Genomic DNA, 15,608 nt, shown 5'->3' with positions numbered 1-15,608 from the left:
TAGCCTTGGCTGAAAGCGAAGTCGATATATCCTGTACTAGCTTTTTGGGAAAAAGTTGAGCGGAGAGTTGGGAAAAAAGCAAAGAAGACCTCTGTGCGTGTGAGACGGACTTCGTCAAGAAGGAGCAATACACGGATCTCTTCTTGACCACTCCCGCACCAAACAAGGAAGCGATCTCGCTCGCTCCGTCCCTTACTGACTGACTTATCCATACAGGATAAAACGCAATGAAGGTCTTCTGGCGAGAAAGACTCTGGAGCCTGTGTCTTCCTAGCCAAGACTCCCAGAGACCAATCTAGGAAGTAGAAAACTTCGAGAACCTTGAACATTCCTTTTAGAATGTGATCTATCTCGTTCATGGCCCAAGTCGTCTTAGCTGAGTTAAGAGCCGATCTCCTTGTAGCATCTACTAAGGCCGAAAAGTCCGAATCAGCCGAAGACGGGAGGCCCAGACCCAAGAGGGGAGTCTATCCGGTGAAAAGTCGTCGCCATCCAAGGAGCGCCTGCCCGAAGTCTGGCGCCTGGACGATGCGGAGAGGGAGCCAGGAGAGTGGGGCCACTCGCACAAGCTCCTTCGCTCGGCCGAATCCGCCCCATACGAAGAAGATAGCATATATCGAGGAGAGCAAGCCTCTGAAGAAGGGCGTCTAGATCTCGACTGGAAGTGACACGTCCTTCCTCCTACGAGATCTACTAGCCAGGGAGTCCGCCAGGGCCGAAATCTGCACCTGGAGTCCCGCAAGGACTCTAGTAGGTGACTTCACAGCATCTTCATCCGAAGAAGCAGAGCGAGGCGCGCGCATAAACGAGCGATGAGGGCTCCTCAGGGAAGACTTCCGGGCTGGAAGCCAAAGAACTGCAGGGCGCCTTCCAAGCTCTCTTCAACGAGCGCGAAGCATCCGGAGAGTTCCAGCTGCGCTTCGGTGAGGGCGAAGAAGACGAGGAAAAACACTGACGCAGGATCTCCTTCTTGATACGATCCGAGGCAGCCTGGGAGCATACTTCAGGATCTGCCGAGGGGACGCCTGACCGGTGGGGGCTCTCCCTAGCCCTCCTGCGGCTTTCGACTTTCCTCCTCCACTGGAACTGGGAGTCTGGAAGAGGTCTAGGCCTGGAGGCACTACAGAGCCGGTCAGACGCACCCTCCACAACACTGGGGCACTGCACTGATCACTAACACTGCCACTCTTACCTTGCTCTAATAAGCGAATCTTCAACTCCATGTTACGAATTGTAGTCTTCAAAGCCGCCGCCTCCGAAGACGAATCTTCGGCTTCGGCGCGGGGAGCAGGGGCTGCAACCTGGGAAGGAGGTTCTACTTCTACATTAAGGTTAAGGTCAGATTCTAACTCGCTAACTCTAGACCTACTCGAGCTTCTAGAGGAAGCTTTGCGTATTATATCTCTCTCCAACTTCCTTATGTAGGAAGAAAGAGCCTTATATTCATCCTCATTCAGCCCCTCACATTCCTTACATGGGTTACTAAACGAGCACTCATTCCCCCTGCATTTCATACACACAGTGTGAGGGTCAACCGAAGCTTTCGGCAACCTCACCTTACACCCTTCAACCGAGCATACCCTAAACATAACAGGAGTCTTAATTACTGTATCCAAATCAGACATGATTCAAGCAAAATCCAGCGCAAAGTCAAAAAACGGTCCACAAACAGCGTATGCCAAGCCAAACAGAACGAATACGTCACCAAAAAATCCAAAATGATCTCCAGATAAGCGAGAATCGAAAATATCTATCGAGAGGAAACTACAACAGTAGTTGTCGTTCCTGGCGACAGAGAAAATCTGAATAGAAGATGGGATTGGTTCATACTCCCGCCACCCAGCGGCGGGTAAGGTAGACCACCTGACCTACTTGTCGCGTGTGCCGCGAGATTTGAAATTCTGTCGGGAACGTCGGAGACTATAGCTAAGTATATATCTGACAGGAAACTTCATGTACAAAAAAAAGAGATTAACAGCAGTCAGCAAGAGAGCTCACAAAAACATGTCTTCCTTGGAGGATGGTCAAAAGCAAGGTGGAATGCCTAACCACCTTGTTTAAGAGTTTTTGTAGCCCTGTTCCAGCTTTGCTGTAGGACCGAGAGTTTGTATATTGTGTAGGAACAAATGAAAGTTAAAAGATAAGTACTAAAACAAACAAACAAATTAACTCACAGCTGTGCATTCCTTTTCCGACTAATTCTTCCATCCTGTTTTTGAACTGTCAAATCAACTTCATCCTCAATCACAGAACTTTTGATGCTGTTAGCAACTACTGATACTTCCCCATGAGCTGGAAGTTTGTTGGTACTGCTGTTACTGGAAACACTTGTATAACTATTGTTAACCTGTGAAGTGCTTGGACCACCTAAAATAAGAAAATAAAATGATTATCCAAACCAAGTATACTGGTATCTGTAACTTATAAACCCTCCAGACCAAACCATTTCAAACTAAATACTTAATGAACATTCTGAAATGAATATTCTGATAAATGACAATAAAAAATGTTCTTCCAATACTTAAGTAACAGTGTCAATCAATTTTTTGAAATTTTTTATGTAACCTTACTCTAACCAGTAGTACATTCACATTAATCTTTAGATACTGACTGTGTGGTAGTATTATTATTTTCTGCATCTACTCAAGAAACCATAAGATCTAACATTGTAGCTGTTTGTTTTGCATTTTTCTTTTAACTTTGCACAAACAAAGATTATAAGTAAATAAGTCAAAACAAGCCCTCACAAGCCAATCAAGATAAAAATATTTAAAATTGAACAGCAACTCTACAATGAGCCCTTTTATATTTCAGATATGAATGTCAAAACAAAACATTTAAAATCAAGGTAAGTTCAGTTATGATCCAACAGATAATGTAAAAATTTCTCAGGAAATCATACAAATATTGCTAATAGAAGATAATTTACATTTTCCTCAAATATACAAGCCAGTCTTGATAGTAAGTATACCTTCAGCAAAAGTAAGGTTAGTTAATGAAGTTCAGAAACATATTACCATTACTATTATTATTCTAAAGGTGAAACTTAACATTTTCCTCAAATATACAAGCCAGTCTTGATGGTACGTATACCTTCAGCAAAAGTAGGGTTAGTTAATAAAGCTCAGAAACATATTATTATTATTATTATTATTATTATTATTATTATCATTATTATTATTCTGAAGATGAAACTTAAGTCATATGGAACAAGCCCAAAAGGGGCTACTGACTTGAAAATGGTATACTCATGATAAAATTACGTTTCATATACACAGTGCGCGCCCGTTATTTGTGGGAGATGTGTACCAAAATCCGCCGCGAATAGTTCAAATCTGCAAATACTACTTAGAACCTCTCTAAAAATGCTTATACTAACTGCCTATCTTGAAAGTTCAAATACCAAATGTATTACCTTAAATAACATCCTACATCAAATATACCTTCAATAATTGTCCTATTACTGTATTAATCTTTGACATTATATTGTTAATATAATTTCAAAGTCATCTTAAACATTAGTATCCATCCAACTAAAACAGAGAGAGAGAGAGAGAGAGAGAGAGAGAGAGAGAGAGAGAGAGAGAGAGAGAGAGAGAGAGAGAGAGAGGAGATGAGAGAAGAAGACGAGAGAGAGAGAGAGAGTGAGTTTATTTCTTTAATCTCTCAGGAATGTTAATCTATTTCTCTCTACTAGTGACTGACAAAAACATCTGTTTATTTATTTATTTTTTTTTTTTGTCTTCCAAAGATGTATTACCTTTACTAGCATTTTTTACAACACTATGAACACACAAACAGTGTGCACATGTGTTAATACCAATAATACCAATACCAATTGGTTAGACTAAACTTAGCAGTATGTACCTTTTCCTGAAACCTGACAGCAAGAGTGAGATAGTCAGTGGTGCCAACTTTGTGGGTCCAAGTGTTGCCAACTTTGTGGTCAAAGGATGTACTGAAAAAATTCTCTCTCTCAGGAAAAAAAGAGAGAGAGAGAGAGAGAGAGAGAGAGAGAGAGAGAGAGAGAGAGATGAGTGTGAGACAAAAGAGAGAATTTTCGAGAGAGAATTTTTCAGTACATCCTTTGACCCACTAAGTTGGCAACGCTGACCATCCCACCCTTGCTGTCAGTCGTGACATTTCTGACAGGGAACAAAACCCTCCAAGGCTCTCAGCAAAAGGATCAGGTGTTTCCTTTCTTTATACATAATTTAATCATTTATAAACTAAAATCTTACTAATTCACTATACTAGTATGTTCTTTAATGAATTGATATCATTGCTATTTACATCAACATTAATATGGGAAAATTAGTAAAATGACATTTTTATAATAAAGCAAAGTTTTAATTACATTTACCCAGTAATTACATAGCTATAAGTTCCACCACTTAAAACAGGAAGCTTGAATTCAAAATTTTGCAGATAACACTTCAAACCATTGTGAAGGCTACCAGTCCCGCCCACTAGTAGGAGAATAGGAACGACTGCGAGCCGCAAACTCAGTTTGTTCATGAATTATCCATCAGAGGGAAGCAGGGAGAGCTCTGATCAAGTAATTACTGAGTAAGTGTAATTAAAACTTTGTTTTATCATAATGTCATTTTTAATTACCGTATATACTCGCATAAAACGCGATCTCATATATTATACGACCGCCAAATTTTCACCCTAAAAAAAATGATTTTATCATGTATCTCATGTATCATGCGAGTTAAATTTACGAGACCAAAATTTAACAATAGGCTAACCTCTTTTCCTCTTTTATCTATTGCATTTTTTAATTAGGCTAACCCCTTTTCCTCCATCTCTTAATCTATCTCATCTTCTAGTTAAGTTAAAACAAGTAAAAGAGAATGGAAAAAGTATCAGTAGTAATGATATACTTGTTTGGAAAATGCATACAGCCAGAAACAGCTGATTTGCTGTGGACAACCAATCCGATAAAAACAGCCTTTTTGCTTGCATATCCACTATCATACGATAGTAAAAAATTACCATAGTTACGTTACAAATGACATTAATGGGAATAGGACTGATATATTTTTACATTACAGGTAGTGCAATTGGTTATGAACAACCAGTCATAAATCGATTTGGACGTAAGTCGGCCCATGTTAATTTACCGTAAGAATATTACACTAGCGTAGCCTACACTAGGGTAATCAGTACCATCTTTACATATAGGGTACCCTAGCCTATGCTACACAACATACTTTATAAATATATGGCATACTAATTATTAAATTCAGCTAATTCTCTAGGTTCATTGCACAATGGCTTATGATGATTCAGTATAAAGAGAAACTGAATAACATTTAACAAGTTAGCCTCGCCTATACGATGATGATATCATGCAATATACGAATACAGTAGCCTAGCCTTTAGTTAACTGTATACTACATCTATGATATAATTTAGTAATTTATTAATAAAAGCCAATTTTGGAGTTTCAATGTATTTTGACTATGACATATCAGTGGAAAAAAAATGGACAAGAAATGGGAATCAGATTCGGACTGACATCGGCATACCTAACTGAGTGATGTCAGGCTGCTGACGGCTACGTATGTTTATGAAATAAATACACAATGAATATGCATCTTGTCTGATTCTTTTAAAAAGTTATACATTACAGTATCCAATAACAGTGTATGTATTCTCATATTATCGTATCATAAAATACTAACAAAGCGGTCAGTGTTTTGTTTGGAAATCAGCTGATGGCGAATACGAATTTATTTCTCCAAATTTAACTCATTTCGGAGCGAATTGCCTTTCTTCTAGTTAGCGTAAAATACTCTAGATACTCTACTTATATGAGATAAGGTAATTTGTCATTATACTACGTTTTTTGTAAGTCAAAATATGAATTTATTACGTCTCATGAACTAAAGTATTTTATTTGTTAACAGATTGTGTTGTGGGCATGTTTACTGTGTAAAAATATTATGTGATTCCATTCACTATTTTCACTTCGTTTCATCGTAGTACGAACTTTACCGCTAAGTTACTTGTCTTTTATTGGCGTGAAAACAATAGTAAAATGTGTTCTTTCAAGACCTGAAGTTTTGATTAAAATAATTTTCTCTCAATTTTATCTACGGTTGTATTTGATGGCAAAAGTTTACTGGAGTTATAGCCTTGTTGCCGATGCACGATAATAGTATTACTATAGCCTTACTCGCTATGGATAAAAGATCGCCAAGGGCATATACTGCTAAATTTAATCTGTAAGTTTAAACTGAAGTTGAGGAAAGAATGTGGATACGCTAACAAGTATTATCGTGCATTGGCAACGTGGATGAAACTTCCACAAATTTCGGTATAGTACCATCAAACTCGACCGTAAACAAAATTTAAGAGAAAAGTGTTTAAATCAAAACTATCGGGCATGAAAAGAACACATTTTACTATTTTCACTCCAATAAAAGATAAATATGTAAAGCTTGTAGTATTCTGATGAAATAAAGTGAAAATATCAAACAGAATGTTGATTTTTGTTTACGCAATAAACATGCCCTCAGCGCCATTTACTAATGAAAAAAATAACTAAATTTTGTTTACAAACGATATGTTTTCAAGTGATATTTCCACTTGAAAACACTGTATAACGTAAAATAACCTTGTCTCATATAAAGTATCTCAAGATTCATTTGTGCTAACTAGAGGCAAGAAAGTCGCTCTGATTTGTGTTCAACATGATACTAGTATATAATTATTTACATATACTCAAATTTTATATCTCATGTAAGATGCGACCCCCTTAAAATTAGCTCCAAAATTAGGGCTTATAAAAGTTGCAAGATATGTGAGTATATACGGCAACTAACCCAGTAATTACATAGCTGATTCCCACATTGAAGTAGGTGGGGGTGGGAGACATGGGCACATACTTCTTCAAAATATTATGTAATAAATTGAAATAAGAGATGCTGCTTGCATTGAATATAACGCTTTTCGTGTCATTATCAGTTAAGAGAGCTACTACTTAATGGAAGCTTTACAGCAAAGATTTTCTTTCCGAATGCTGGTAAAGCATGATAGGTGCCCACTCTTGCCCTGGGCGCAGCACCTAATAAAACCAACAATTCAATATTGTTGTTCTGCAAGACTTGACACCTTCTTACAAGGTGAAGAGCTAATAGAAGAAAATCCTATGCTTCCTTCCTCTATACCCCATGCCAGTCACTGGATATGGTTTGAACACAATTTTAAATTCCATAAAATTAAAATTATTGAGACTGAGAAACAAAGAATGATTACATTCCCAGTAGTTCGAAGGCTGAATGGATGCATGAGGCATAAAATATATGTAAGCTAAATGGGTAGAGGTTACTCTGACTTCCTTAGCTTTAATTAAATGAAGGCAAACTGCTCTCCTAATTCTGAGTGTGACTCAAGGCAAAAGTCCATAAGTGTAATACGTTCTTGTCAGTGGATGAAACTGATTCTGCCATACCATTATATGCAAAGGGTGGTCCTCTGAAAACTTCAAAGGTATATCCATAACAAAAGTCAATTCAGGAGATGAAGGAATAGTCGGTGTGAGGAAAGATGGATATGTGGCATAAAGGGACTTCATTAAAGCCACATACTATGAAGAGGGAGCACGTCTGAGTGTTGCCTTGTCCTCAGACAAAATAGGGGAAACATCCACATCTGCAAGAGCCTGAGGTGTGGCCGCATCGAGCCGAGTCTGCATCAGAACAGCCTCTACAGGAGCTTGAAGTGCTGAAGCGTCTCGAAGCGCCCGAGGAGACAATGCCGCAGGAGCTTCGACCATTACTGACGCTAGCTGAACTGTTGTGTGCTCTTGCTGGACCGTTACAGGCGGTAACGGAGCTGTGGGAGCGGGCAGGAATCCGTCTCATCCGCTCTCCAAAAATGCATCATCTTTTTTCCTAAGAAAAATTATTTCAGAAGCACATGCCAAAATTCAAGAAGACAATTTGGTCACTAAGAAGGTCAAGGCTCATGAAGTGAGAGCAGTTACGACTTCCCTCGCATTCAGACATAATGTATCATTTACTAAATCTGTGCAAGCAACGTTCTGGAAGTGTAGATCAATATTTGCTTCACACTACCTAAAGGATGTAGAAACTGTTTTCGAGAACTGTAACACATTAGGACCAATTTCTGTGGCTGGCATGGTGTTGGGAGAGGAGGCATAAGGAATCTGACTTCCCTTTGCTTATTTTTGCCTTGAATAAGGTATGGTGTTCGTTGGGAAGCCTGGAGACATTTGTGGCTTGAGTGCCAATCAGTTCCTTTTTTAATGGTTGCGTTGTGACATTCTTTTATGGTTATGTTATAGTTTAGTGTTTGTTTATTAATTTTTTTTATTCTGGTCTTCGCCTAGGGCAAAGGCACCTTTTGTAGCTTTCTGAGACACGGTTGTAATTCCCAACTCCAAAGCCCCCACTCATGTAGAGGCGACTCTGGGCTAGACCGCCACGTACTCTATGGGTCAAGTGGAGCACCGACCAGAGGTAATTATCTGCAGTCCTCACTTGCCAGGTAAGGAAACAACAAGCATATTATTTTATGCTGGCAATCTTTTATTTTAGTTTCATTACACTATATGCAATGTATTGAGATAGAGCTTGTTCATGATTTCCCACCCCTTTTAAATGTTGAATCAGCTATATAATTACATACTGGGTAAGTTTCATAAACAAAAATGATATTTTTGTAATAAAATAAGGTTTTGTATATACTTACCCAGTAATTATATGATCAGAGCCCACCCACCTCCTCTCGCATGGAGATTAGAGCACAAAACAAATTGTTACCTATATATACTCCCAGGTAGTGGGCAGGGCATTCCAACTACGTACACCGTAACCGAAACTAGTGTTAGTGTGAATTTTTAATTGTTAGGCTGCTGTAGGTAGGAAGCTCTTAGCTATATAATTACTGGGTAAGTATATACAAAGCCTTATTTTATTATAAAAATATTATTTTTTCATTATTGACGTTTCATCTTTTATCACCGTAAAAATATTTAAAATATAAATTCGTTCCTTTCAACAACTAAATTGTTTTCCTAAACAATTCTTTAGGCAACAAAAGTCCATCAGCTGATTCTCAATGTAAACACAAGTAAAAAATAGTCTTTTGTTACTCTGTTTTACTGTTTATATACATTAATATTACAGTACAGTACTGTAATCATTACAGTAAATCCTTTTTTTTATTACATATGTATTCTTTCCCGATATAGATATAGTTCTGTGCAGCAACCATATCATGAAAATAAAGAGTAAGTGTCAGCTAATATACTTTTGTTGGCAGATCTGATGTAGGGGAATTTGAAAATAGGTAAGAATTTATAAAACATTTATAACATTATAGAAGCATAAACTTAAACACACGCAAACGAAGGAGGAATATAACGAACAATGGAGCCATTTCAAGGACAATTTCCTTCTACTACTACAGTAGTGCTTCAGGTATGAAATTAATCTGTTCCGAAGTGGGCTTGATAACCTGATTTTTTCGTATATAGAACTACGTTTTACAGTGGGCCCCACATATTCGCGTTCTCCGGATTTGCGGACTAACAGATTTCTCTCTGGACCTTATCTACCCATTATTTGCGGGAAATTTGCCTATTCATGGGGCTTATCCAACGATAAATAATCCCAAATTAGTGTATTTTGATGTTATTTTCATGACTAAATACATTTTTATGATACAAAAAATTATTTACTAATTTTAAAATTTTAATATTGATCAATACTGTATTAGTATTGGCGGAGGGGAAGGAGTCAGAGTCTAGGAGTTATTCTCTCTCTCTCTCTCTCTCTCTCTCTCTCTCTCTCTCTCTCTCTCTCTCTCTCTCTCTCTCTCTCTCTCTCTCTCTCTCTCCATTATTATTTTCTCTGTCTCAGGAATAATTCATAATTTCACTCTTGATGGTCAGATATATGATGTTGCCATTCAGTGGTCTCTCTCTCTCTCTCTGTGTTATTTAATGGTAAATTGTTTAAGATGACTTTGAAACTATATTAATAAGATGACTTTGAAACTATATTAATAATATAACTTCAAAGATTAATACAGTAATAGATTAGTAATTTTAGGTATATCTGAAGTATGATGTTATCTAAAGTATATAATTTGGTAACTGAACTTTCAAGATAGGCAGTTATAAGCATTTTTAGTGGTGGTTCTAACTATTTGTGGGTTTTAACTATTCATGGGGGTGTCTGGTACACATCCCCCGCGAATACGGGGGGAACACTGTAGTACATGTACCTAACTCGTTCCAAGCCCTACAAAAACACCACAGTAAATTTTATAATAAAGCTAAATTGACCAATAAACAATGAAATACAACAATTTGGACCATTCAATACCTAACCTAACTGTGACTGTACCTGTAAATAAACTGTATTAGTGTACAGGGTACAAGAAATACTGTATGTACTTGTACATACATATGTAGTAAAATGTGGAACCTTACCTTTTGAGTGAGGCAATGTCCGGAAGTGGCGACAGAGGAGGAGGACAAACGGCAGAAAACACGAACACTTAACTTTATGAAATACTTTAAAAAATGGCAGAAAACATTAACACTAAACGTCATGAAACACATTAACAAATTGCAGAAAACATTAACACCTAACTTTACGAAAAGCTTAAAATTAAATTTCTTTATTTGCCTTTTTCTGATTTAAAATTTTTTTTACTTTTTTACTTTAAGTTATTTTGAAAATTTCAATTTCTTCGCCACTTCCAATTTTCTGTTTTTTCATATCACTTGGACTTTCCTGTTGGCTTACTACTAAAGGCCTCTTTAAAAAATAACTATCCAAGGAAGATTGCTTCTGCCTACTTTTGACAATGTTCCTGAAACAACTCGGGCAAACATCATCGAACTGCGCACGCATATGACCTGTGTAAGCCTTTTCGGGGTGTCTCTTTTCTACAAATGTTTGCACTTTATGAAAAGCAGCTAGAACATCCTTAATTTCTGCCGTTGTCATAGGGTCCTCCTCCTCCTCCTTGCCGCTGCTAGAGAACTCTTCTAGAACAACGTTATGTTGCGTGGCCTCCAACTTCTTCAGGTCATCCATCCTAAGCTCCTCTTGGTGCTCCTGGAGAAGGTCATTGATGTTGTCCTCGTCGACGATCAGCCCCGTGGACTTGCCGAGTGCAACGATCTCGTTAAGATCTGTTTGTGAAACAGTTTCAGGATTGTCAACTGTTTCTGAATCTGCATCAGCTTCACCCACGTTGAATCCCTCGAAGTCTCGGGCGGATACGGCATCAGGCCAGAGTTTCCTACACGAAGAATTCAAGATTCGCCTCGAAACCTCCTGCCAAGCTTGATCAATAAGTCAGATGCATATCACAATATTGAAATGCTCCTTCAAAAATTCTTGAAGGGTGAAGTTTGTGGTATCGGTGATGTCGAAACATCTCTTGAAAAGATGTTTTGTATACAGCTTCTTGAAGTTCAATATCACTTGCTGGTCCATGGGCTGGAGGAGAGGGGTGGTGTTAGGCAGAAGATGAAGAACCTTGATGAAAGAATACTCCGCTAGGATATCTTCTTCGAGGCCAGGAGGGTGAGCAGGGGCATTGTCCAACAACAGCAGACATTTCAGAGGGAGGCGCTTCTCTTCCAAGAATTTCTTCACTGTTGGAGCGAAACACAGATTTACCCACTTGGTGAACAACAGTCTTGTTACTCAGGCTTTTGTATTAGCCCTCCACATCACCGGACGCTTCTCCTTTAGGACTTTGTGGGCCTTGAAGGCTCGAGGAGTCTCGGAATGATACACAAGTAGGGGCTTCACCTTACAATCCCCACTGGCGATAGAACAATCTCGTCACAGTTGAAGACTTGCTAAGAACTGTAGCCTTCCTTGATTGCCATCTCGTCAAATGTCTTAACAGAGGCTTGGGATGCTTTCGTGTCCGAGCTGGCAGCCTCCCTATGCTGCACCACCGAATGGATGCCAGTCCGTTTACAAAATTTATCAAACCAACCGCGAGAAGCCTTGAAGTCTAGGTTGCCTTCGATGTCCCTTCTCCTGCGTGGTCTTCGGCCTGAGCACTCAGATCACTGAAAATGGCGCTGGCCTTCTGGCAGATTGCCGTCTCGGTTATGGTATCGCCAGCGATTTCTTTGTTCTTAATCCATACAAGCAGCAGCCTCTCCATCTCATCATGCACATGAGTCCTCTTGTTGGAAAAAATAGTCACGCTTAAGGATGGTGCCTATCGTCGAAGGATTTCAGCCGTATTCCTTAGTGATCACACTCAACCGCATGCCAGCTTTATACTTCTTAATTATCTCCATCTTCGTCTCCATAGAAAGCATCCTCTTCTTTCCGTGAACTTCAGCAACATTCTTGGGACCCATGGTTAATAACGTAAGTAATTAAGTTCACACTCAACACAATAAAGTAACTTACAGTACAACGAAAGCGAAACCACGAACACGAATTTACATTAACAAATGAAATTACGGGCAGTCCCCAGGTTACGATAGGGGTTCCATTCTTGAGGCGCGTTGTAAGCTGGAAGATCGTCAAAAATCCTAAGAAAACCTTACTTTTAATGCTTTGGGTGCATTGAAAACTATGTAAACTGCATTCTTATGGCATTTTTCATCAAAAAAAACCTTCAAATATTGATTATTTTGCATTTTTGGTGTCATTTCATCTGCCAGATGAGCGTTGTAGGCATTGTAACCCTGGAAATAATGTCTGATGAACATAATTGAAAAGCGTCGTAACCTCAGAACGTCGTAAGCCGAGACCGTCATAACCCGGGGACTGCCTTATGTGAAAAAACGAATTCCAGGTGTGTACGATAACACTGCCGGAATGAAATGGTCGAGGAACGCCTTTACATAGATGCATGATGGAGCAGATGCTGACCAATAGGAGAGCAGGATCTTACAGTGGTGACTAGCATCAGGAATCAATGGGAGAGCGGGAGGATGGTGGGGAGTCTACTGGGTTGGTGGTGTGCAAGTTTTAAAATTGTTCTCGGCGGCCCGAGCGAATCTCGGACTTTACAGTATACGTATAGTACACCCTTTCGCAACCTGAATTATTTTCGTACAAAGAAGCAAAAACAAAACTTTGTCTGCCTTCGTAACCTGGATTTTTTGTACGTAGGGACTTTCATATGTAGGGGTATGACTGTACTAATAATAGGAGCAGGCAATGTATTCGCAATATTTTCAAGTTGCAGTAAGTACATGTGTATCCTCAATCAACACAGGGTAGGCTGGATCAATCAATAGTGAGTACCCATATGATAGTTTAAGTATGTCTGGTGTTTAAACTATTATTAAAATAGGCAGTTAGCCTATTAAGAATTTTTATAGGTAGGATATCATTAGTGCTTAAAATATTGATGTAGGCTGTTAGGGTATAGCCTAGGCATTTTTTGAGGGATATGATAACACGCATTTGCTTAACACAGGAGGTTGTGTTCCCCATCCGCTGCAATTACTGAGGCTCCACTGTAGATAGTGTTAGGTTCTTTGGTGAATTTTGCAAAACAAACTAGTTTTTGCTTTTATGTTTTCTCCTTTGTGACCATCAGGTCTAGGTGTTGTCGACAATGTCACGACAGGTTTTACTAGCTTTATGTATTGCGCTTAAGGTTGCAAGACTAGGCTAACCAAGGACTCTTATGATACTCATACTTTATGTACTGATAGAAGAGGGCAGATATGTTCATTTGATACTAGATGTAATGAATTTTTTGATTGGGATGAAAGGAGGTGGAAGAATTTGGAGTCTCATTTAAAGAAATTAGAGAGTCAGGAAGAGAAAAAGCTTTTCTGAAGGCTAATTCAAAAGCAGCTAGCCAGGGTTCTTCTGAATTGAAATCGTATCTTGAGTATTCCTGTTATATCATTAATTCCCGCTCCCACTTCTCTTGCTATGCCACCTTCTCCAGTTCCAGGCTCCCACACTTCCGATCCCAACCCCATCACCAGTCTAGAAGAAAAGATTGGTAAGTATTTTGCTCTGTTAGTACAGACTATGGAGCAGCTTGGTGCACCTGTGAAGGGCCTATAAATTAGCTACCCAAAACAAATAGAAAATTAGCGCAACCCCCAAATTTCTGGATTTTAACTGTTGGCAAGAAAAACTTAGCTATGTAATTACTGGGGAAGCTGTATAATTAAAACTTGATGTTCCCATTCAAACACAATGTCGAGGAATGCCCTGGGCTGTCCCAAAAGCTGCAGGAAAGCTCAGAGTCCCCAACTTTCTTGCAAGGCACCTGAGGAGTGCTGGTTACATCTACTGCAGGCTTTTTCAATGGTATTGACTCAATCACTGAAATGCTACTGGTGACACTGTTCAGGGCTAGACATCTCTGAACTAAGGGAAACACAGTGTATCTCCAAAAAGACACCTTTCCACTGACTACCTGTTGCTCCCTGGGACCTAATTTCAGGTGCGACTGAGGGACTGACTACGGTCAGACCCCACCGACCTCTCTTGGGCCTCCGGTATGACTTCTCCCAGGTTTAGGGGTGTGCCAGGGACCTCTGTCTAGGAGAATTGGTAGGATGGGCAGCCAGCTCCTTCAGCAACACTTCACTTGCACTATTAGCACTCACTTTACTCACTTGGTCCTAACAGGGCCACAGAACACACGATCTGAATGACTCGTCTAGCGGTTGGCAATGGCGTTGGGTTCTGAAGCATTGGAGCCAGGTAAAGAATAGGGTGGTACAGCTGGAGAACTGAGAACTGGGGACATTAAAGGAACAGATACAATAGGCACATCAATACTACTAGAACACCTAACAGATTCCTGACAAACTGCAGTCTTATTATTTCCTAAGTCGCCTTTCTCTTCCATTAATTTCTAATTTAGAAAGATGAGAATTTAAGACTTTCTTTTGTTTTGGATCCCAGTCTACAACCAACTGTAAGCCAGTTGTCTAAAAATGATATTGTCATGATACAATAAAGTTTGTTCATACTTACCTGACAGATATATATAATCAAGTACCCACCCACCTCCCCTCAGGGGACAGTGGTAAAGAAAATCTGAATAGAAAATGGGAATGGTTCCCGGTATCCGCCTCCCAGCGGCGGGAATGGGTACTAACCACCTAGCCGATCACTGCGTTTGCCGGGAGTTTTGAAATTCTGTCGGTCGTCAGAGAATACAGCTATATATATATCTGTCAGGTAAGTATGAACAAACTTTATTGTATCATGACAATATCATTTTGTTCATGACACTTACCTGCCAGATATATATATAGCTGAATCCCACCATTGGAGGTGGGAAGGGACAGAATAGAAGGATTTTGGAAACATTTCACATGCAGATGATTGACATCTTGGTTCCCTACCTGTTAGCATAGCTGACTTCGTGATTACTGTCACCCAAGCCTGCTTCTGCTTAACTAGAATTTCCAGCAATGTAGTGACCTGTATAGCTGGATAGTTCTAGATGATCTGTCAACGGGAGCGTGACCACAATGTGACTAGACCATATTGACCATACTGAAGACAACGAAGCATAAAAAATACCACCTAACCTAGCCTCACTAAAGTTAGTTTCATAACTTTCAGGCTAATTAAAGGGAAGACCGCCTCAAG

At 39.4% G+C, this 15,608-nt stretch overlaps 1 protein-coding gene across 2 annotated transcripts in view; it reads right to left on the bottom strand.

The window, feature by feature from the left end:
• The window catches only part of LOC135215273 (nuclear protein localization protein 4 homolog), a 170,474-nt gene that overhangs the window by 111,682 nt on the left and 43,184 nt on the right, over nt 1-15,608 (bottom strand). For both annotated transcript variants that reach the window (XM_064249818.1, XM_064249817.1), the window contains exon 3: nt 2,175-2,367. In XM_064249818.1, coding sequence (XP_064105888.1) covers nt 2,175-2,367 — 193 coding nt within the window. The remainder of the gene's footprint in view (nt 1-2,174; nt 2,368-15,608) is intronic.

This window comes from Macrobrachium nipponense, chromosome 5, assembly GCF_015104395.2.
Source record: "Macrobrachium nipponense isolate FS-2020 chromosome 5, ASM1510439v2, whole genome shotgun sequence".
In the NCBI taxonomy this organism is placed as follows: Eukaryota; Metazoa; Arthropoda; class Malacostraca; order Decapoda; family Palaemonidae; genus Macrobrachium; species Macrobrachium nipponense.
This window is presented reverse-complemented; position numbering and strand designations above follow the sequence as displayed.